General features: G+C 35.0%; 1 protein-coding gene across 5 annotated transcripts in view; it reads left to right on the top strand.

The window, feature by feature from the left end:
- The first annotated feature begins 841 nt into the window (after positions 1–841).
- LOC105342396 (girdin) overlaps positions 842–25,299 on the top strand; it is a 33,641-nt gene continuing 9,183 nt past the window's right edge. For all 5 annotated transcript variants that reach the window (XM_011449339.4, XM_011449338.4, XM_011449337.4 and 2 more), the window contains exons 1-15: positions 842–1,202; positions 1,290–1,372; positions 3,896–4,004; positions 10,141–10,210; positions 11,813–11,955; positions 15,225–15,344; positions 16,262–16,428; positions 16,616–16,697; positions 17,059–17,130; positions 17,323–17,409; positions 17,643–17,789; positions 17,900–18,035; positions 18,219–19,606; positions 19,904–20,031; positions 25,202–25,291. In XM_011449339.4, coding sequence (XP_011447641.3) covers positions 1,158–1,202; positions 1,290–1,372; positions 3,896–4,004; positions 10,141–10,210; positions 11,813–11,955; positions 15,225–15,344; positions 16,262–16,428; positions 16,616–16,697; positions 17,059–17,130; positions 17,323–17,409; positions 17,643–17,789; positions 17,900–18,035; positions 18,219–19,606; positions 19,904–20,031; positions 25,202–25,291 — 2,867 coding nt within the window. In that variant the 5' untranslated portion in view covers positions 842–1,157. The remainder of the gene's footprint in view (positions 1,203–1,289; positions 1,373–3,895; positions 4,005–10,140; positions 10,211–11,812; positions 11,956–15,224; positions 15,345–16,261; positions 16,429–16,615; positions 16,698–17,058; positions 17,131–17,322; positions 17,410–17,642; positions 17,790–17,899; positions 18,036–18,218; positions 19,607–19,903; positions 20,032–25,201; positions 25,292–25,299) is intronic.

The raw sequence follows: 25,299 nt of genomic DNA, 5'->3' as shown, positions 1-25,299 counted from the left end.
ATAATTTTTTTTAAAAATTAAATCCAGGAATAATAAATGCAATGCATATAAGAATTTATTCTTATTGATTCACAAAATAATCAAACTTTATACATACAATATTCCTCGTTTTTATTTTCCAGTGTTTGACATATATGTGACATTTAAAAAACAGTACCAAGGTGTTAAGGATTTCTCATGCTTATTAATTTAAAGGTTATTTTAATCAAATTTTATATATATACATTACGTATATATCAGGGAAAAACAACTCTATCATTTTGATTCACGTAACGTTATCTATAACGTAAAACGAAAAATATTATACCAATTCCATTAAAAAAAATATTTGCTTCCATTCAATGTTCTCTACAATGGTTCTTAATTGAGTTTAAATTTAAATAAATAGTTTAAATAAAATTATACATTTATTCGTGGATGTAAAATTTTCGCGTTATATTGCGTTGGTTTCGCGTTTATTTGTTTCACCAGGGACTTGTATACTATATACGTCTCTGGTTTCACGTTATATCACGAAAGTTGAGAGAGAGAGAGAGAGAGAGAGAGAGAGAGAGAGAGGAGCGCGTCGAATAAAAGAAAGACAAATCTGGCACGTGAAAGAAAAGAGTGGACGAGTTATCTTTTCTTAGCGTCATTAGTATCACTCGCTAGGTAGAGCTATAAGGTAGATACGAAATAGTCCTTAATGTACTATTGGTTAAATAATTAATTATTGTCGGTTTTTAGAGTACGGAATTCAACCGATTTTCAGAATACAGGTTATACGAGTTTTGAACAAGTTCCACATTGAAAAAGCACTTTCATTTCGATTTAAATGGTGTATGAATATTTTGTTCACAAAGTTTAAAGGTCAAATGCGAATGGCTTCACAAAAACATTTTACCTGAGGTGAAATGTTGAAAACAAGGCATTGGTCAAATCGGGATAATTTAATTACAAGGAATGGTTAATCGATATTTTGGATCGGATTTAATTGCCAGGGATATACTGTGATGTACAAGTGTCAAGGAATATGTAGTTAAATTGTGCGTTGGTTTTAACTTAAAAGTTATTGAGTCTGATCCGCAATTTAAAAAAATTTCATTCCGAAGAGGAATGTCTTCTGCATTGTTTGATATTGAACAAATAATGCAAGACCAGGCAGGCTTATAAATAGAATGGCTGCCGGAGTTAATTTTATGGAAACACCCCTCGTGTTGTGGGTATGTGTCTTTTAAAACTTAATTATTACACCGCATAATGATTTTATATTTGAATCGAAATCACAGCGCACTTTTTCTACCTTGCAGGTGGAGACATTCCGAAATGGTCGTGCCTTGGAGTTCAAAGACCTCTGTGACGGGGTCTTTTTAAACGATGTCATGCTGCAAATGTAAGTAAAAAAGATCAACAATATGAGCTTCTCAGAATCCCATTCACTGACATGCATTTGGACATGCTTCAAAGTTATTATATTCCCCTCCAGTCCCTACATGGAGTGTCATCCTTTTGTTACATTAACAGGATTTTGCACACCTTTAATAGATAACAGTATTTTGACACTGTATCTTACAAATAATTGTCAGTACAATTTCTTAATATATATGAAAAAATTCAATGTTCTATTTTATCAAATGTTTTTACTTTTACTATCATATCATGACATTGCTTAAATTAGACTATCATACATGCTTTATCATAAATCATTAAAGTGTCCCACTGACACAGAAATACTGGTGGCTATTAGGAATATGCATTTGATTAAGGAATTTGCATGTCTTCGACCATTGATTTTTTTCTTTGCATGAAGGAAATTAGGAAAATCTAGTGTGGTCAGCTAGCCAGTCTAACAGTCAACCTCACTCTTTCATCAAGGGGCTAGTTCCTCGTGCCACGCTCCCATTACAGCTGAGTGGTTCGGACTAAATAAAATTTTTACCTCTGTGTCAACTGGTGCAATGAATTTTTATTTGGTCTTGGCCTGAAGCCAGATTGGCAATATTATTACTTATGAAATAGTTCAATTAATACCCGTAAAGATTAAATTCTTTTAGGCCTGTACTACAGATATACCTGTAAATATTGAAAATTTAAATTCACTAGGATGTGAGTCAAAAGGTATAGAGGAAAGGAAATGACGCATTTCTTATGTTTACAAACATTTACTTTGACATTCTGTGTAGTATGATTTAATGCTTTTTGAATGAGTCCAGTTCGATTCAAGTGGATTAGCATTTCAATAAAAATAAGTTAAGGTTAACTTTTCCAATCCTAGAACTTTCTGACAAAAACAAGTGTGTTGAATTTATGGATCAATACTAGCTATACTTTATTGTACTAGTATGCTCAAATATATAGCACTATATTATTGGTATATAAGGAGATTAATACTTTTATTTTTACAAACTGGTAAATGTAATAACATTTTATATAAAATATTTTTTTTAATTATATGTCTCTTGGATTTATAGTGATTTGAAAAGGTTTAATTTGTTATACTTGTATATTAAAGTGAAGATTTTATAGTGTCCCTAGGCAACATTAATTTTCAGTTCACTGTTTCATATAAAAGAAAATTAAGTTCACTCAGCTGTAACAGTGTGTGGAGATCAGGAATTGTTTCAATGATGGAATCGGGGCTCTGAGGCTGAAAGAACATGCAATTGTCAGAAATCACTGGAGAGTGACGGGAATTGGGAGGATCGAAATAAGACTGTGTATTGACTTGTTACGGTGATTCAACAACGAGAACAAACAAACAATCACTTGTATCTCAATATTTGATAAGACCAAGATTAGATCATGTCTCAAGCCACATAGTCCCTCCAGTAAACAATGGTTCTGTCATCACTGGAATATCCCTCACCAAAGTCCAAAAGAAGACGAGGCCAGAAATATAACATCAGTTATTCCTTTTTGTTGTTTTAGTACTTTTGACCGTGTAGACTAATATTATTTCAATAAACGTCACATTTAAGGACGGGTATATAGGTACATAGATTAACAACAAGTTTAAAGTATTCTTTGTCGGTGAATGGACATTGGCCTCTATTCACACTGTGAACAAGATTTTAGGGGTTGGAATCTTGATAAGAGGGTCCATTCTTTATCTGAACAATATTTGTATTCCTGTGTCTGATGTACCTGTATAGGGAGATGAATATTTGCTTTTTATGATTAAGTATTGACTCTTGCCGATGGAATGACCATGATATTTATATTTACTCTTTCCTGTGATCTGTTTAGATCATGTAGACTGTGACAAACTGTTCGATATTGGTCCCAGTGTCTGTATTAAACACACAATGAGATTCCAAATAATCAGCAGGTACATATAATCAACTGTATAATGAACGTAGGCAGTTTGATCCTGATCCTGTTATCCATCTGTCTGAACACATATGATGGACTTATTCCTATCTCCAACCAGTTTACAAAAGATATTATTGACAGAGTGATGAAATGGCAGTTTCATCTAAAATGTACATGTATCTTAGATATACATGTATATGTAATACTTAAATATGTTATTTGAAATTTCTTTCTAGTTTGATTTATTTTTAAGGCTAGAATTGTTCGTGTTCCTACATATAAAGTGTTTTTTCTTAATGATGACACAAAAACACATTTTGTCGGCTGGATCGCATTGTATCCATTAGTAAAGGCTGAAGTGCATTATGTCTGTTTACCATAACTCCTTGTAAATACCAGTAATTGCAAAAGAGCATTAGAGAGTCAAGTACTGTCAAAGACAGATATCATACATATCATACTCTCTGTCCGGTACCAAAATGTCAACATTCAAATAAATAATAAATCATTGTAAATCCAAATTCTTGTACATGTATATTTTAATCTCTCTCTCTCTCTCTCTCTCTCTCATGCTTGTTCTAAATATGTATTGTGTGTTTTGCAGTGACCCCCGTCCCATCAACTACCAGAATGTCAACAGGGCGGTGGAAGATGTTAACATCCAGCTACATAACTGGGAGATCCTCATCAGGAATGTGAGGGCTTATTATGTGGTGAGTATCACAAACAGAGAGAGATGCAAAATCAAAGTACTGGAAGGATCAACACTTGAGAAGCACATTTTGACATGAGAATTACATATATATATGAAAGTATACTAGATATGTATTGGAATTAGAATAGAAAAAGATTTATCGTTCAAATGGTGAGCAACAGTAAAGGAGCAACTTTCCTTTGAAATGGCTTGGTTAAGATGGTCTAACTCTGGTACATAACAGTTGTGAGTTGTATTAGTTCAGATAAGGTTGAGATATTATAGAAAGACAATACTTGATTAGTCAAAATTAAGTATCACATATATATATATGTACATTGCAGTCTGAAATGACTTTCAAAGTATTTACTTGGCAAGTTGTTTGTAGGTGGTTGTATATTATAGTTGTATATACTAAATATAACTCGTGAGATTTTGGAGTTTCAGACAATGTTTTTTAAAGTACATTTTGATTTTAATATTTGGCATTTTTATTAGGAAGAATCAACTGTCATATGGTTAGATAGATACATACTTAGGAATTATAGCCTAACATTTCAATGCCAACTTGTCAGAATCTTGGGATGAATGGCCATACAGAAAATTGTTCTGTCTGAACAGTTATAATTGGATTCAATAGAGGAATGTAAAATTTTTACCATTCTTAGTAAATAGTTGTAACAAATAGATGGGAATTTGGTAATACAGAAAGATTTAAATGAATAATGGATGGGTGATTTGGACTGATAGAAAAGGCTGGTGTGGTGTGGTGAATTACATGTTCTGGATGACTGAAGTAATGGCCCTATACTGTCAATGCATTAAAAAGCCGTACAGGAGATGGCAACTTGTGGAAACACTATCTCGTTGGTTGGAAATCTCACCATTATTCCTCAATTCTTGCAATGAGTCTGAGGAATGCTTCAAGTCCTAACTTGCTCACCTCATAACAATCACAGGTGTAATGTTGTGTATTGATAGAGATGAAATTAATCTGCAGTTCATAAATCTCAGGCCTAACTAGGCTCAGGACAAATAAGTTGTTTGACTGGGGAGTTCATTTTTGAAGTTTGAATATAATTTGAAAATTTCATAAGTTGACCGGATTTTATGTTCCTTGATGAAATTAATGAAAAATGAGGGATCAATTTGTAAAGATTTATACTTCAGAGACTCCTAGCTTGAGCAGTCAAATAGAAAATCTACGAGTTTAAATGAAATTACAAGTTCATTTGTATGCTCAATTAGATTAATTTAGTTTTTGAGTATATCAATAAAGTACAGAAGTAAATAGTAGACTTTTCAAAGATTTCGTAATTGAATTTGACACATAATGTCAACAATAATTTCATGAAGGTTATTAATTGAAATATTTTGAGCAACCTTTAAGTATAGGATACTTTAAGATCAAAATTGACAACATTTTAAAGAAAGTATAGATCTATATAAACAGGCACTGGCTCAGACAGTGAAAGGTAGAGAACTATAATGTAAACTTTTCTTAACACAGGTGTTTGAATTAATTGAAATTCAAGACCCCACATATACCGCTAAATCTGATATGGAGTGTTTGCACATGTATGTTTACATGTTCATGTATAAAAGTGTGCTTTGATTTACATGGACTTTGATAAATACCTGTAAAATGAGATTGTATCATGGAATAGATTGCAAGTTTACACTGGTGGATGATTAAAGATAAATTTGTTTTAAAAATCTATGCAACATGATGATTCAGATATGTATACAAAACAATCAGAGAGCATATTTCAAGAAAATTCAAACAACATATATTCGGTAATCTTAGTGAATGAACACTTTGTCTATAAACACATATGTGAAGGATCTATTTTAAGGGCTGGTTTGATATCAATTTATGATATATACAAGTTTTATGATATATGTTAAAAGAAGGGTATTTATCTTATCTATGGGTTAAGGGGGTGTCAAGAATGATCAGTACAACCCATAACAGTACATTCCATTGATGTCCCCTTCTGAAGGTTTTACTGCTTTATGGCTGTGTTCAAGTGACACTAGTGACCAAATATCACCAGGATACTGTAAATTTATAACTAACTGTGTAGGTAGTGTTTACAGCACCCGATTACCTGGTAATATTAGCTTATTGTCTAGATAAACAACCAAAGTGGTGTTGAAATCTTTCTGAAGAGATTGGGAGACCCTTCTCACACCATAAGAAGACGTGCTAGGACAGTGGTATTTATGGCATATTGGACAGTGTCTGCAGTATTCTTGAGGCTTGAAACGAAGGCTTTGGGTCGTTGAGATATAAATTGGATCCCAAAGTTTAGGTCCATTGTTTGCCTGTAAATTTTAGCATGGCTTGTTAGAGGCAGACAGGAGATAAGATTGGTGAAGTCCAATATTTCACCCGACTCTGACCTTATCTGGGGAGGCTTTATGGGGGAAGCTTTAGGAATCAATGTGGCCGACTACAACAAAAACTCCATGGAGGACTGGGTGTCTTGTGGCAGTAATTAACGGGCAAAAATCTCATCAAGGTGTTTCTTTGTGGACACTCACAAAGGAAATTATATGGAAGAATATTAGTTCGATGAAAATAATAGCTTTCTCTTCAAAGGAGCAATATGCTTTTGTAAAAACTAATAATGGTAGTCTGTATCTCACACTTTTAGTGAAGAATGCTCTAGAGAATCTTAATACAGAAGTTACAAGAATGACAGAAAGCATATTTCAATTGGTTAGATGTTCAAGAGTTGGCTATGCTCCCTTCAATTTTTTTTATGTATATATAGCTTTTGAATTGGGGAAAATCCAATTGGGTTTTTGGTGTTTGAATTGTGTAGCAGAGTGAAAGAATGGTATGTCAGTGTTGAACTGTTCAGTTCTATCCAGATCTAGATTGTGAAGATTAAAGGTCCAACATTATCTTAATGAACCTAATCATAAGTCCGACTACACACACACATACTCGTTCCATGAAGTCATGAAACAGTCCCGCAAAATGCCAATTGTTACATTATAGCCAATACAAGTTTATGAATAAAGAATTATGACCATTTAAAGCCAAAAAATATTTCAGAGTTATGTGAACCACTGCCAAAGGTAGGCTTGACAATGTTGATTAAAAGCCCCCAGAAGAATATTGGGATGTTTAGCAGACATTCCTGGGATAATCTGTTCTGTTACGGGAGAGCTGGTGTAACAGTTCCTCAGACAATGGCTGTGGCACTGATGATGTAAGGCCCAGTAACAGAGAATTAGAAGGGATTCACTATCTTGTTTATCTTCAATTAAACAATCAATAAAGACAACAGATTCCTTTTACTGAATGCTGTCAGGCTCATGATGACCCTGGGATGATCTGTGCAGTGAAGCCTATAATGATCTTGTTATATCACGGCTACATAATCCCTGACTGTCTCTGTATGGGGTTACACAACACTAACTGTATCCTGTGTGACCATCAGCCTAGCCCTATTCTCTGGGGTTTTGGGATTTTCTGGGGGACACCTGACAGAAAGATGTTTTTGCAGCCTTTGTTTTTATGAGGGGTGTAACTCTCTTATGTCATCTATTAATCCATTGTAATCTTGTGATTGTACAGTGATCTAATGATCATAAGGATAAAGAATCACCCTCTCCTGTCTCTTTTATTGATGGCTTCATTTTATTCATGCAAGTCTGCTGTTTTTTTAATTTGATGGTTTTTTGTATGTGTAAGAATTGACATTAATATAATGGTGTAGCTATCTAAAGAAAATTTTAATGAAATGAAGAAAAATCTACATAGTTTTAATTTCCCTTTCAATTAATAAATCTAATCAGGGTGTATTGCTATCACTGAGGGTTGTGGTATGGGGAGAATTTAATGGAGTTTCTGGGATGCTTCATTGGTTTCCCAGCTTACTTCACTCCTCGGAAATGAGCTAATTGTGTGAAAATTGGAACCCAGGGTGAAGACCTGATTTGTTTGTTCTGAAATCTAATCATTGTAGATAACATGTAGTTGTGAGGGGTATACAGTTGATAGGGGGGGGGGGGGGGCCTGTTGTAGTGTTCTGTACAATTTACTCTGTATCGGGTCTGTCAACACCTAAACAATCCCATCTCCACACAGATCTACACACACCTGAGGGCCAACTATCTGACTCTCTCTATCTCACAATCTGAACCAAATGTCTTCAGTAGAATAGAGCGCTTAGGGTTGTTAATTAACTTTAGATTTTGAGCTTTATTTAAGGTTGTTAATTAACTTTAGATTTTGAGCTTTATTTAATGATCGAAATTTTTTTTTATTGCTCGAAAGATCTGCAATCATTATTGAAAACTTTTTATCAGACAAAATGGCAAAAAATTATACATGGCATGTTAATATTACTTTTGTTAAAAGAAATAAGCAATAATATTTCAGTAAGGTTTCTTAATACTCTCAGGGTGTATGAGAATGTGTGTAGTGATTACGATTCTTCTTGGCACATTGAAAAAAAACTTGATCGATCAAAATGATCCTTGAGTTTTAAAGGCAAGCAATTCTTGCTTTAACATTTAACAATGTTATATTTAATATGTTTTCTGATATTGGCTGAAGGCAATCAAATCAATGAATAGAAGACTGCCTTTGACCCTTCAACATGTTTGTATTTTGGTATAGAATTTCTTTAATAAGTTTAGGAGTTTTTTGACAGGGGTTAACATTGGCTTGGCACTGGGTGAAAGCTGTTAGCCTCAGTTTACAAGCAGGGTAACTGCAATTACAGGAAGCTACCTGCCCCATATAAATATTTCTCTCTAACATGAAGCATTTGGTTCAGATGAAGAAGACATGAAGAGAATGCAGGCCTTGGTCAGAAGAAGTAATTGAATGTTCTTGCCATCATGTAGCAGATTAAAGAAGCACAAGTGGCCATGGGCCGTCCATCCATCAGCCTCTAAGGCTGTCTGATCCAATCATTTCTTGATGTATCAATAATTCTGCTGATTTAGATACTGTAAATGCTCTTACAACTTGCACTGATTATAGACTGGCAAGCACCTGTGCATAGCTTTGGATGTAAAGAAACATTAATTGAGTTACAGATACATGTATTTCCCCTGATGTGTTAATTATAAAAGAGGTCCAGAGATTCCAAGTACCATGAGTTCTGTCAGGTTTTGTTTTTACAGATCAATGTCACTCGATCAACACTTCATTGGACAAAGTCTAATCCACGGAAAAATGGGGACTTGCAGAAGCAAGTTTGCATTTCTTTGTGTAATTAGAACAGAAGCACAATAGCCTGGAAAGTATTTAGTCTGGGAATGATAGATAAATATTCCCGTTAGTGAGGCAGAAAAGCTTTGTAAGAGGATCTACTGAATTAATTCCTTCTAAAAATGGTCTGGTTTGGGGGTAATCTTTTTAGTTTTGGGTAACCTGCCTTTGGTATGGCCCAGTGCTCATCCAATTTTGTACTCCAATACACTCGGCTTTTGTAGTGCCTGTGTCAGAGAGAGGGATTAAGAAGCCATGTTTTCTATTAGCGGCTCTGTGGTAATTATTATGAGTAATAACACCTGATAAAGAAAGGAAGAAAGGCTGGAATATGAAATGAAAGCCACAATAGAAATTCCATTGTCACCAAACTGAGAGATTAACAGTTCCAGATCAACAATATTTTGACTCTCCAATAAATGCACACAATGTTTATTTGTCAAATGAAGCCCACTTATGAGATTTACATTGCAAAGGAGCAAACCCTTGTTACCTAACACATTCAGGTTTCATACACCTATATGTATATATGTACCGATAGATATTGTTTATCATAGACTTACTTTACAGTCTGAATTGGAATATTTTTTAAAATTCAATGTTTAATTGTTTAAGCTGTATTTAACAACCTCACTGAAGGACTCTGATGGTTGACGGCAATAAAGATTATTTTGTGTTTCATTGATCTTGAGAATAAGTTCAAACATGTATCTTGATAATTTGAAAGACGAAAATGAATTGTAACATGTCTGTGGGTAGAGTTTGATTGGAGGTAACCAGGCATTGACAGACAAGGCTAGCTAGTTATTCCATGCAAGTCTTGAGATGCTTGGTGTTGCATGTTAATTTCTATACAAAATAACATGCAACTTTTAAATCGATACATTAGGTAGTAATTGTTCTCTCTATTTTGTAGGACGTCCTGCAACAGTTGTTGATTCTGAAGCTACCCAATTACCAGACAATATGTAGAGAGCCTGACAAAGGTAATGATCTGTAACCTTCATTATGGCAATGTTCTGGTTACCTTGTAATGGGACCTGCACACCTGTGTTCTGCTGAAATAGTCATGTAGGCATTACAATGGTTTGCTTACATGGTTATGTAGCCAGTACCATTGTTGGTCACATGGTTATGTAGCCAGTACCATTGTTGGTCACATGGTTATGTAGCCAGTACCATTGTTGGTCACATGGTTATGTAGCCAGTACCATTGTTTAGTTACATGGTTATTTAGCCAGTACAATGTATGGTTACATTGTTGTGTAGCCTGTACAATGTTCTGTCTACCTAATTACGTAGCCAGTACGATGATCTGGTTACCTTGTTGTGTATCCAACAAAATGGTTTTGGTTACCTGATTACGTAGCCAGCACCATGTTCTAATTACCTAGTGTGTGGAGCCAGTACAAGAATGTAGTTATCTGAAGTCTTGATTTAGTTCAAGGTTCCATTTACCTGTTTCCTGGAGCCAGGATAGGGTTTGGGTACCCCTTTTCAGGAGCTGCTCTTTGACAAGGATCATTTGAATTAGAGATACAAATGTAGCAATGATACAGACATCTTTTGATAAAATAAGCATCTGTAGGCCTAGCAGTGCCAATCATAGACACTCACCACAGATGCAGTCAATGATGACACACATTTAGCAATTTAAATGATACAGAGCACCTGCAGAATCTGCTCATTCAATCCCTAGCACACTTTCTCAGACTTGGTCATTGATGAGCTCCCTAACTCAATGTAACATAAATCAACATCAAAGATAGCAATTTTCTGACTGGCTAGGCACTTGTGATGAGATACTGTACCCTGGGCTATTTATGTGTGTATTGGATTGGAAGAGCCACCTAATCATGTTAATCTTTAACTGTTCTATTACATTGCTGACATATTTATCCATTTGTTTAAGTTTTATTTCCTTTATATTCCACCAAAGACATGAAATCAAAGATGTCATCAAATAGCCTCTGTTTTAATATTTTTGTTGGGAGGGGGGGTTACATTTTTGTCAATGAAGATAATTTGTTTTCAATTTTCATTGATCAAATACAGTAAAATTCATTTAGTACGAATATATAGCGAAGTTTTTTTGAGTTCCCGGTAAAATTCTTAACAAAACTTTGCCAAATTTTTAGGTTATAACGAATTCGGATATCACGAATTTATGGATATAGCAAACTGATTTTGAGTCCCGTAGAGGTGAATAATAACGAAATTTAAAACCTTTATAGCAAATTTCTTTACAGTTAAAAAAGTTTGCACTACCAGTTAACAAAATAGTTTGAATGAATATATTTTCGAATATAATTTTCAAAGTAATGTATTTTTATTTTAAGCCTCAATTAGCAAAATTATAGTCTTGTGAAAGAAAACTTGTATATTGTGAATTCACTATAGATATTTATACTAATTCGTTTTACGGATATAACGAATCACAGATAAAACGAAGTAATTCCATTGGTCTTTTTGACTTAGCTATAACCGAGTTTTACTGTTATATTATTTATTACAAAATGAAACCCAAAAGATAGAAGATGTGTGAGATTTCTGTACATTTTGATGGTTTTGTAACTCTGTGTTTACAGACATTAGCCTGAGTGAGATGAAGAAGGCCCTGCTCCTGATTCTGGGCTGTGCCGTCCAGTGTGAGAGGAAGGAGTACTTCATAGACAAGATCAAAGAGCTCGACGTAGACGTTCAGACATCCATTGTAGAGCACATCAAAGAGGTCTGTACTCGGTGACAGTGACATCACTAACATGTCTCAATCTCTATACACACCTATAGTCCAATGCCTGTAACTGCATGCTTTATGTAATGTGTGGTGTAACGAAAGGTGGAAATGAAATTTATCATCTGAAAAAAAAAAACCTGGCTCAGATTACCAGTAATATTAAATTTTAAGGTTCTTTTTATCTGTTACTAAAATAGCGATGTAGGCCCTTTCTATGCTTACCAGTTTGTCTGTTTTATTAGAAGTTGTGGACTAAAAAGGTGTTTGGCAATGCAGCCTGAAATCAAGAACTATTTTTACTGAGTTCTAAAACAGAATAAAGCTTTTCCCTGAAGGGATTTTTACTTAGAAAATATTCATATTGATCACAAACACCTAGAAAACAGCTTAAAGGTCTTCATTGAAAACAGTTTAAACTTGAGCTTATTTCATTTTCCATTTATCAACTGATTATGCTGTCTTTGCTGAATTTTTGCACGGGTACTTTTAAATCCATAGTTTTTGGGTCTACCATGTAGTTATTTTTCCACTGCATAAATATTGGATTCTTTAGATAGCCTCTTTTGCTTTTTGATGGCAGTAGAAAAAGTCAAACTCTTTGCATGACTCATAGATTTTTAAAGTGAGAATGCATATATTGATAATCTGGCCAGGTTTTGTGGTAAGGTCAGCAATAAAAAGTTACGGGGTTTATTCATCATTATGGAACAGTTTTCATCATCATGCATTGGTCAGGAAATGGCTGGCATGGTCTTTGAGGCTTTATAGACCCTTGCTGTGGTGACTAACAGTTTAAGGAGGATTATAACTGAAAGTCACACCGGAGCTCTAGTTAATCCCCCACTCTTGGTCTTTATGACACTGTTCTGTTATAGTAGATATAGCTTGTTTACTCTGTGTATACAGACAATGAAAACCCATCAACATTTATCTATAGTTTATTCAGTTTTGATAAGATTTTGAAGTGGTGAAACTTTTTCAACAAAAGATGGAGTATTTGCTGTTTTAATTCCTTCAAGGTTTTTCTGTCACTGCTCTTTATCTGAAAGAAAAATAATTGTTTGTGTATTGGAAGCAGAATATTGTCCAAAGATAAATATGTCTGGTCGAGTTATGGTTAACAGAGCCCATGCAAACTTTAAAAGGAAAAATAAAAGTTTTGAATTCTCATATTTACCTGAACCAAGACTTTTTAAGCCATTTGTCTCCAAGATGTGTGCTCTGTAAGTATTTACAGGTAATCGAAGCTGAATAACGTGTACGCAGATGGGGGAAGTTCAGTTTATGTGTGTTGTTGAATTAGGGGCCCATTAGTCTGTTTGACATCCTGTATATTGTGTAGATATTGTACACGTATTGAGGGGTAATAGTTGCATAGATTCCGCTGTTTGCACAGGTATATACAGACAAAGCTGGGGTGACACAGCACCAGTCTGGTGCACCGCACGTAATGGGATATCTCACAAGTGTGTGTCTCACATGGACGGCCTTCAGAGGATCAGTTTGTTCTGTCGGTTATCAAATGGAAATGTCTCAAGGTAGACAGAATCAAAGAGTTGCATTTGGTTTATGGTTTTTCCCATTGACACTTACTAGAATCCCTAAACAGATGGCTTCCAATGCATTTATTTTTTCAATGAAAATTATCTAAAATACAATGTTTGTTAATTAGCAATGTTTTTTTTAATAATTTATCATGAAGTTGTTATACATACAAATGCTTGGACTCCCATATATTGGTAGTCCTGAGAGTGTACATGTATTTACAAAGGTTAGTGGACTAATTTGGTTCACAGTTATGTGTTTATAAGTACACAAATGACTATATCCAAAGTATGCTCACACCTACAGTATATAAATATAGCACTAGTATTGCTAAATAGAATTCTTTGTATTCAATTAGAATTGGCACACAATGTAACTATATATATAGAACAGAAGGTATCCGGTATTAACATTAATATTCATAGCCTTTTTATCAATCACTAAATGAACCTATCTCTTCTGCTGCTATTGGAGGTGATAGCCTCTCTCCTTAACAGAATGGAATGCATGGTGGGTAGAATTGCTATCGATTGGTAGCTTTATGGGAATACCTAGACTGTAATTTATTGCTGGAACCCTTGAAATATGTCTCAGTGCAATTATCAATATTTAAACTGGGGCACAGTGAAGTCAAGTTTATTCCATGTTCAGCTGCCATTGAATTTGACAACACAGTACTGTTTGTTGTAGGAAAGTTCTGAGGAATTGAGCTTGCATTTATAAATACTGAAGTACTGAATCCAGAGATCAATAGATTAACATTGTTAATTGGACTATGGCTAAAGACATTAGCTGTATTGAAGAATGGCTGATAGTGGATATCATGTACAAGGAGAAATCCAGCAATTATTGATAAACACATTAAGCATATGAGCCTATCCATTCATAAAAGGTGTATGGAATGACATAACCGGCTATTGTACAAGGATATGAAATTACCATTTATTAAGCACCATTTACATGTCATTAGGATATTAATCAGATTTGTTAAGTAGTTATGTGTATTAGGTTTCTTGTTCTCTGCTCTGATGCATCTACATGGTACACCTTACAATGCCTAATGATTGGGATTTTCTTCTACTCTGACAGAAATATGCAATCTTTTCTTTCACGTAAATATTATTTTCCCGAAGATTTTCCTATTACTGGGTAGTTGATTCAATACATGTAATTATTGAGGCAAAAATTGGTAAAGGGTCAAAATCATAATATTTTTGTCACAAGTTGCTTTTATATGAAATGGAAGTTTTGTAGAGGCATTTTTTCTTTGGGATTCTGACATGCATTTTTCAACTTTAATTTATAGTTAACAATGTTAGCTAATGTTTTTAGCCATAGTCCAATTTACATAATTTTGTTCAACTCTAGAATTATTCAGCAAATTGGATTCTTGCCGATTCATTTTGTATCATGTTTAAAGTGCAAGCTGGCAAAGTTGCAATGTGTTGTATTTTTAAAGACCACACAAAACAAGTCACACTGCTGTGTTTATTACACAGCCACATAATAAACAAACAAAACATCAAACAGATTAAAGGCTTTGATTTTAACATATAATTTGTAGGTCCAATGACAAGTGCTTTATGAATGCAGAGCATACACATGTAATATGAATATATTAGTTTAAGATCTTGTTGAAAATACTTCTATTGAATTCAATTTAAAAGCTGTAAGCATCCATAAATGATATTAAAATGATACTGCTTTTACTCCTACAGATCACAGATGACTCTGAGTCCATTCTGCCCATTGAACCACAAGAACAAATTGAGACCTATGCAGAGAAAATGTTCAAGCACCTTACCAGGGTCATCAAAGAAAGGGATGACTTTGCTGAGGTGAGTCTATTGTTCGTCTTATTAAAGTAAACTTTTGTCCTCCTACCTATTTCAGCAAACATTTGTCCACCGCAAACGGAGTTTTTTTTTTGGGGGGGGGGGGGGTATATAGGAATTACCTTGTTTGTCTGAATAATTGTGTCCAGTCCTGCCTTTATGGAGGAACATTAGAGTATATTCACACAAAATTTTTTTTATTACCTGAGGGTGTGTCCTGATTTTGACCCAAGGTCATTTGGGCAAGTTCAAGGTCACTAATAGGAAAAGTGCATAATTTCTGTCAGGTCCATAACTCTCTTATTTAGAAACATGTGGAGCTCTCACTTCACATAAAGATTGATTATGACCCAAGGATGTGTCATGATCTTGACCAAAGGTTATTTGTCCAAAAAAATGCTTAATTCCTAGGTTTTATATTGTTATAGAAAATAATTACTAGCTAAAATTTGACACTGAGATTGCCTGGGACCTGAAAATATGTCCTGACCTTGAGCTCTGGTCATTTGTGCAAGTTCAATGTCAATGGAAGAAAAATGGTGCATCCATTACTTTCCAAATGAAAAACACTTGAGTAATTATATTTTCTTAGCAGGGTGTATAATTTGTGACCTTTCTCACAGTACCTCTAGTTTCATCTTGATTTGTAATTTTGAACTCATTATCACTTATGCATGTATTTTAAAATTGTATTCTCTGTTTTGTACAAATTTGAATATTGAACTATTTACCTATATTTTTGAACTGTAGTTAAAAGATTTATACAAAATAAAAATACTAATCCTTTATACTCTGTTTTCATTTGCCTCCTTCCTATGATAAAAGAAAAAAAACCATGACTTTGCATTGACTATACATTATAAGGAGATGTTCTGACTTTGCATTGACTATACATTATACAGAGATTTGTTCTGATGCAGGTATCTCTTGAGCTTGTCCAGGAGAGGGATTTCTTCCAGACCCAGCTACAGTGCAGTATCCAGGGGACCCCTGTCCCAGTCACCCCACCGACAAGCCCTGAGAAGCACCACCTGGTGGTGGAGTTAGCTGACTGTAAAGCTAGGATCCGCAGACTGCGGCAAGACCTGTAAGTCTGAGATTAGATTGTCAGCACGACACTGTGGAATTAATAATATTTGTGATGGCTCAATTTTAGTGGATTTTTTGGGTACCCCTTACCCACAACCACAAAATGATGTCTCTCAAATTATTAGAGGGTAAACAAATGGAGTTAATGGTTGCAGTGTTTTTGATGATGATTGTTTTGTTTGTAGTGAGGACAAACAGGAGGTTTTGTCAGACATGAGGGATGAGCTTGAGGAGAACAAGTCCCTGGTGTCCAGACTCAGGCATGAGGTCAGTGTCCAAAGTAAAGCCCCGCCTTACTCTCTACCCCCTGTGTCTTTAATATGTCAAACTGAAAGAACAATTGATTGAATATATAAGGGGTTATACATGTACTTATTAAAGCCAATGGTGTTGTGATTTCAATTGATGATCTTTAAATGTTGAAGAGGTCCATCATTTTGAAAAGAGCCTGTGTGAATTTTATTTTATTTGATTCAAAATTAGTATGTAAACGAATCTTCAAGAAATTTGTGAGAGAGCTTAATAGAAAATATTTTTTGATTTTCAATTCTAGTAAAATATGAAATTATGATTTCTTTTAATTTTTTGAGGTCATATATTAAAGAAAATTTTAAAATTTTCTGTTCAGAATTCTGAGTTGGTTCAGGATGCCAGGTCAGCGAGATCTCTGAGGGATGAGCTTGACGTTTTACGAGAAAAGGTATGAATATTTCATCGGCCAATTTGTCTGTTCCTGAGGCTGATCATTCTGAGAGAAGAGGCCTCAAATTTCACATTAAATATTTAAGTCTTGTGAATTGGAATAAGTGAAACTTGATTTACGAAGCAATTTAATAGATTTAATGAGCTGTGGTTATTCATGAAATATTTATAATGTAATTTTTTTTGACAGTTGGGAAAAGCTGACGGGTATCAAAACGAAATTGTCAAATACAAAGAAAAACTAAATGAGTTGGAATTCTACAAAACCAGAGTGGATGTAAGAATTTTTTTTTTTTGTGCACAAAATTCTAATAATGAGCTGGAATTTTATTATAACATGTAGTAGCATGTCAAGAGGCATAACTCTTATAATATTTTTTCTTTGTAGGAGTTTAATTGAAACTTAAAACAAGATATTTTTCATCACATCTCGAGCTCATAGATAACAATTACCCAGTCTACATATATCTTGTATGTATATTTAGTTTCAATAAAAGTCCTATTTTACAGGAATTAAGAGAGGACAACACAATTCTTATTGAAACCAAGAACATGCTCGAGGAGCAACTTTCTAACTGTCACAAAAGGGTGGAGACAGTCGTAGAACTGGAGAACGAGCTCCGGAAAAAACGGCAGATGATCGAGGAAATGGCACATGTATGTTGTCTCAAAAATTGGAGGATGTACCAAAAATTCATTATTATTTTCATGATACCATGACTGAAATATGTTGTTTTAGAGCTTATTTAGATATTTTTTTTACACAGGAGAGAGATTCAGACAGAGAGAAGCTGAGGATTCTAACAGAAGAGAATGCACAGCTGCAGTATGAGAAAAAGTCCAGTCTGAATGAAAGCACTAACCTGGAGAAAGAGCTTGACTCTGCCAGACTAAGGATTATGGGTAAGACAAGGAAGCGATGCCATAGTCAATGGGTTAAAGGAAAGAGTCATCAATTGTAAAGTCAATATTTTTATCTGTATGAAAAGGCTTGATTAAAACTTTACTGATTTATTGAGATGAGATAAAGAATTGTTTAAAAAATAATTAAGAATTGTTGAGCAGTATAAATTTGTACCTTGTTAGGAATGGGAGGTAGTTTGTCAGACCAGCTGACAGAAACCACCAATGCCAAAATCCTCAGGCTGGAACTAGAAAACCAGAGACTGAACCAGAAACTGGAGGAAGCCAAGGAAAAGATGCTGATTGAGAACGCTGAGAGAAATCTGGAGCTGGAGAAAGAAAACCAGCGACTGGCAAAGAAAGTGGAGAAACTGTTGGAAACCAGCCAGGAGAACTCGCAGAACTGTCTGGAACTGGAGCAGCAAATGGAGCAACTGGAGATGGAGAAGGAGAACCTGTTACAGACACTGGACACAGTGAAGGAGAATTCTGAGAGGCATGTGAAGGAGTTGGAGCGAGAGAAGGAACAGCTGACTCACACGGTGGAGGTGGTCAGAGCGCGGAGTGAACAGACGAACGATGCCCGGCTCAAAGATCTGGAGCGAGAGAACAAGCGGATGTCTCAGTCTGTGTCACAGAAGGACCATCAGCTGTCCAAGATGGAGTACGAAAACAGGCAGCTACAAAAGTCGTATAATTCTTTGAAGCATAATTGTGATAGGATTTCAGATTTGGAAAATGAGAACGCCAATTTAGAAAAAGAAAATAATGAAATGCATAAAATGGTTTCAACTTTGAAGTTAACTTGTGATAAATATGAGACCTTGGAACAGGAGAATTCAGACCTGGATGTTGAGAACAGGAAATTACAGAAGTCTGTGGAAAGTTTGAATGTTCAGTTACAGAAAAAGGAAATTCTAGAACAGGATGTGATAAATTTAAGGGTAGAAAATCAAAAACTACAGAGATCATTGGATGCTTTGAAAAACTCTTCATTGAGAATTGCAGAAGTGGAAAATGAAAAAGATTCACTAAACAGGGAGCTTAAGCATCTGAAGAAAACTCTGGAAGTGCAGAAAAATCTCCGCACGAAACAGGAACAGATGGAGTTGGATTTTCTGGACTTGGATAATGAAAATCAGAGAGTCCAAAAGTCACTAGAAATTACAACAAAACGAGTGCAGCAGCTTGAAAAAGACAACTCAGATTTGGAAGTTGAAAATGAAAAACTCCAGAAGACCATTGAAAAGATGAAAATTTCTAATAAGAGACTACATGAAACTGAAAAACAGATGTCAGAATTGGAAGAGGAAGTGAGAAAAATTAACAAAGAGAAATCCATTCTAGAAAAGGAAAACAAACGAGTGAAACAGACACTGGATTTAAAGGAGTCTGTTTTTGATGATATTAGTGCTAAATACGGTGCTTTAGACAGGGAACACAGAAGTCTGAAGAAAACGTATGAATCTCATAAAGACACGGCGACACATGTGCGTGAGTTGGAGAAAGAGAACAGAGAGGTGAAGCAGCACTGTGCGATGCATCAGAGGACCGTGGCCACACTCAGGGAGGTAAGTCTCTTATTTTTCTGAATAAGTTCTGACACTTTATCTTTCAGCTGTCTTTGGTTTAGGCAATGTTGATATTTCTCCATCAAGGTTTTGTTTTCACTGCTCCCTAGCATCATCATGGGCATCTTTGCAAGACTTATTTAATGTCTCTGAATTTTAAAGTTTTCAAATCCTAGCATAAGAATGTTTTGATTTTTATGAACTAAGGACAAGTAGATACTTTTTCATAAAAATAGCTTTAACTGGTATTGTCTAAAAAAAAATCAGATAATACAGGAAATACCCTTGTTTTGTAAGGATTTGGTGAATGAGAAGATAAAGAGCCAGAACCTGAATAATGACTTTGACAAGCTGACCCAGGAACTGGAGAGGGTGGGGATCAACAAGGAGAAGCTAGTGATGGCTGACCACCGACAGGACGAAAAGTAAGTATCAACTTACCTGTATTTACCACTCTTTAAAATACTGAGAAGTCAGGATTGACTAACTGATACTTACCACTCTGTAAGAAATGACATACCAGTAGGTAATCTATGTAACAATCAAATTACTGGTAGTTACTGGGTAACTCTGTAAGAATTGATTTACCTTTCTGATATAGTGAAAAGTAAAACTCAACAGTAATGTCCTCTTTGCAAGAATCAACTTACCAGTAGTTACATCTCTGTAAGAACAGACTTACCAGTTGTTACATCTCTGTAACAATCGACTTACCAGTAATTACCTTTAAGTAAGAATCAACTTACCAGTAGTTACATCTCTGTAAGAACAGACTTACCAGTTGTTACATCTCTGTAACAATCGACTTACCAGTAATTACCTTTAAGTAAGAATCAACTTACCAGTAGTTACATCTCTGTAAGAACAGACTTACCAGTTGTTACATCTCTGTAACAATCGACTTACCAGTAATTACCTTTAAGTAAGAATCAACTTAACAGTATTAAGCTCTCTGTAATAATACACTTTCTTGTTGTTACCTCTCTGTAAGAATCAACTAACCAGCAGTTACCTGATGATAATAGTGATGAGTAAGAATTAACTTACATGATTACAGTTATATTAAGAATCAACTAATACCTATAGTTATGTATACCTCATCTCATTTGTTCATAAACTTGTCTCTTATAATTAAGCAGAACTATCACCCTTATTGAGATAGTTACAAATGATCTCCCTTATTGATATTGACAGGAGTTGTCTCCTTTTTGAGATTTCATTTGTATCAGTGTTAAGAGTTCTTTGTTTAACTTTCAATTTGCGAGAGACAATAACTTTGAAGCTCTCAAAAATATCCATAGTCTGCGTATGTCACTGGAATTTGTTTGTTTGATTAGTTCATAAAGACGTATCTGTTTGAATTATATTTAGAATATCTTTTCTTAGTATTTCAATGATTTGAGGCATAGGGAGTAAACTTTCTTGGCTAAACTCCATTCAATTTGAGCTGACACAATGGTGGGTAATGCAAGGAATGTTGTGTGTATTTAGCAAAACAGTTCTTGAAAATTTCTTTATTTACTTTCAATTAGCAGAATTTGTTCCATGTAAAAATAACTGGCTTTTAGCTTGTTAAAAGCATGTTTTTTATTCCCTGACTTGATGTAGCGAGGCTTTGTGTATTTTTGCCGAGATCTACCTTGATACTTGAGTCCTGGCCCTGCTTACATAAGACAGGCGGGTTAATACAGGGTGTATTTAGTAACAGACCACGTCTCCAGTCGGTAAACAACAGTCATCTGTCTCAAGAGGCCAACAATACAGAGAGATCGATTCTACTTTAATGTGCATTTAGCTTTTCTTTATTTTGTTTATGTATCCCACACTCAGTGTATTCCCAATCAATGATTGGAAAACTATAAAAAATCTAAAAGGTTACAGATTTTATCCTGTCATCAGTGTGGCAGTTATGTTGCTAAATACAAGATTTTCGTTTTCCATTTTGTATAATGTGTATTTGCTGGTTCTTATCTATCAAAATACTCTTGTCTTTGTAATAAGATATCAATTTTATTGAATTTTGTAGCCAAGTTTATTTTCTTCTTCAATATGAATCATTCACTGTACTGGTTATTAAGGTATTGGTTACACTAAATTTTGAGGTGTCATACCTTGAACTATACAATCAATTGCTTTTTAAACCAATTAAAAAGTTTAAGGCAAAGTTAAAGTTTCCTTTAGTAAAACCTAGAAACAAGGAAATCAGGGTTATTTTAGTAAATGTAAATGAGAATTTAACCAAGTCAAGAATTTGCCTTTTTGATATTTTTCCTGTTTGCTACCAATGCCTGGGATGGAAGCTGCATGAGGGAAATAAAACTAATAAAAAAAGATAATGAGAAAATATTGATCTGTAATTTTATTTTGAATATGATAAAGTAGAACCCAGCATGAAATAATTACTGGCTATGTGCTTCCCAAACTATAAAAAAATCAAGTTGGGCTTATTAGTTTGCATATTGTATCCAGACTCTCAATTTAAGCATAGAGAGGATTATTTTTTCCCATACTAATCAATTTACTGATGCGGGTAGCATATGTTCCTGCCACGGACTTCACGGACTCCTGATATTTAAATGTTCAGTGTCTTGGGCTGACTCCTCTGTGAGTGTTCTACCCTATGTAACACTGGCTTTGTTACAGGCAGGAAATCGATCCTTAAGACCCCGCTCTCAGAATTGTCTATCAGACTTCACTGTTTATCTTGCAAGGGTGAAGAGGCTTAACTTTAAAAAATATCTTTCTGTCAATTGGATTTTCCACTTCCGCTGTGAACACAGGTAGAGTTCTCTGACAGGGTGGATAGTATCCCTAGAGTAAACTTGACCTTAATCGGGAACCACAGAGCATGGAGGGGGACCCAGGGTACCTGCCACAAAACTCTGCTCACCTGAGTGCTGGTGAAATTAGGAGGTTCTGATGGTACAACTTACATGGATATATTTGAAGAGAAAAAGAAGTTTAAAGAAAAAGGATTCATTTTTTGGAGATGGAAGTGATATATGAGGGTGATTATCCAGAAGTGTTTGAGTGTAATGTGTCGGGACTGAACTCTCCCGGGGGTTCTGAGGGTCAGGGAGGGTACCAGTACACCTCCTCCTCTGATTCCGAGGATGAGAACCAGCCCAGTGTTACAGAGATGAAATCCATTGATCAGGGCGATAATTCTGATGTGGACTCTTGTGTTGGGGATGAAACCCCGGACCTAGATGAAGGGCAATATACCTGTATTAACTCAGAGGAAGGGCAGTATTCAAAGGAGGGACAGTACATAGAGGAGGGGCAGTACTCGAAGGAGAAACAGTACATTGAGGAGGGGCAATACGTAAAGGGGGGACAGTACAGCTTTGATGTGTACAAGTACTCTGATGAGGAAGATGATGGGTTTGAGAATTTTAAAGAAAAAGTTATAGTGTAAGTATCTGCCGGGTACTATTGTCTTGTAACACTATCATCACAAGGGAACCACAGCAGGGTGGATGTACTAATGTTCTCTCAAAAAATGAGTCAGGTACACAGAACATGCTTAACTCACTTCAGATTTTATTAATTGTAGAAAGCAGACAAATTTTTTTCAGTCATTTTAATAAGATTAGAGGCGTACTGGATATTTTGCTTTATATCATTTAACAAAAGTTGTGATAATTCTCTATCTTGAAAAGACAGGATATGACAATTCAGTTTCCGTCTTTGTTGAACTGATAAAGGCCCAAAATTAGGCTAGCTTTATCAAACATTTGTTCACTTTATGTAAACAGTATTTTCCTTGGAAACTCTATGCTGACCTTGAACATTTGTTATTTTACTACAAAAATTAATTTGAAATAAAGGAACATGCATTTTGTAATTGTGGTAGTTCATATTCATATTTTCTTCATTCTCCTTATCTTTCATTTGTTCTATGCTATGATACAGTAAAATTGATTAATTGATTGATTGATTGATTGATTGATTGATGGATTGAATTGTAATATGTTACCCAGATTTCATCAAGTTTTTGCAGTATATACTGCTGTTGGACATTAAGTTTTAGGTTGTGATGCTGGGTCTTCACACACTTTGGCATTGGTTGCTTTGGTTTGCAGACTGATATTGATAATTCCTGTCAAACATTTTCCGAGAATGTTCTGTCATATTATGGCGATGGAACTCCTTCCTATAAAACATGATGAAAGTTCAATGTACTTGTATGCATTATTTGCTGACTTACCAAACCTGTCTCAGCTGAATCAGCTGTGCAAAAGTTCTTTGTCGGAATCCGTGAATGAATTGACATTCTCACACATGAAATTATATATTTTGTTTGGAATCGGGAATCTTTTGGCAAAAGAAAGATTTGCATCTTGCCATTGAGTGTGTATAATTGGCCTGACTTTGTGACTTTGGGACACCCTGGCCTTTAATTTGTTGTATTGGGGGTGTCACTGGAATGCTGTGGACACAATGGGTAGGTTTTTGTTGCATGTGGGAAACAAGACCATACAATAAACACCAGGACTTGATCGATAGATGTCACAATTCATTGGCAAATATTGACTGCCGGTCAGAGGCGTAGGTCTGTTGGGCAACCCCCAAATATCTGTAGCCCCCTCGTAGAGACGCAAGGGAATCCACAAGTACTGTGTTATGTCAATGATCGAATCTGTAAAGCTAATGTCTGTACAGTCCCAACAATGTCAACAGATAAATGAAAGTCTTTGTATACTTCAACAATACTGCTTTGATCTTGCTACAGTCTTTTTTCTCTGTTATGTTTAAATAATCAAATGCATTCAAAATGGCATCAAACAACAGTGTTCTATGTAATATTGGACTTCATCTCTTTGATGTGGTTAAAACTATAGGTAAATTGGGTTGTATTTTAAATGGGGATATGGAATTATTGGAATTGAAGATTACTGTAATATTTAAGAACAAACTAACATTTGCTAAGCTCTCCATTGACTATTGATACTGGTCATTCAGTGGTCAGTGATAATTAACCAAAATTCACAACTTGTGTCCAGGTAGATTGTCAACTATTTACTAGTTCCTCTCCATTGTTCAAAATGTACTTCTCTGTGTTATATACTCAGAGCTTTACTTTGAAAAACGGAAAACACTTATACCAGTAATTATTTTAGTAGAATTGTTTAAATGTGAAGTATATTGTGGCACTCTGGGCTCGAGAAATAAAAATAAATCTTGCTTTGAAAAGAAAAAAGCGGGTGATAGTATGTAGTTAATCAATGACTGAATATAGCTCATGATTTCACCAAAGTGTGTTAAATTCTACAAATAGAGCATATTGATCCCCAATTAATAATTGTGATAGAAATCAGACCCATCTTTGAATAGGACAGAAAAAGGGATTTCAATCATGACTGATATAATCTAGTCCGATTTAACATGAGGGACAAATGAGCCACTTAGTGGGACAGGCTGTACAATGTTTTATAATAAGGGATAAACTTTCACTTTGAGTACAATACATCACCATTGACAGGTGGTTATGTGACCGTGTTTGTAGATGGTTGTGTGACCATGTTTGTTTATTCTCCCCTCTGTCATCTTACTCACAGACTTATATACAATGAATCACTTTCTTACTTTCAGTCGCTACAAAGCCCTAGAGAGCATGATGGAGGAGGCTCTCAAGAAAAGCATGGAAATCAAAGAAGAAAAAATCCATGCTTTAGAGAGCAGGTAATGTC

Source organism: Magallana gigas, chromosome 6 (assembly GCF_963853765.1).
Source record: "Magallana gigas chromosome 6, xbMagGiga1.1, whole genome shotgun sequence".
NCBI classification, from domain to species: Eukaryota; Metazoa; Mollusca; class Bivalvia; order Ostreida; family Ostreidae; genus Magallana; species Magallana gigas.
The sequence above is the reverse complement of the archived record's forward strand: the minus strand, read 5'-3'. Positions and strand labels throughout refer to the sequence as shown.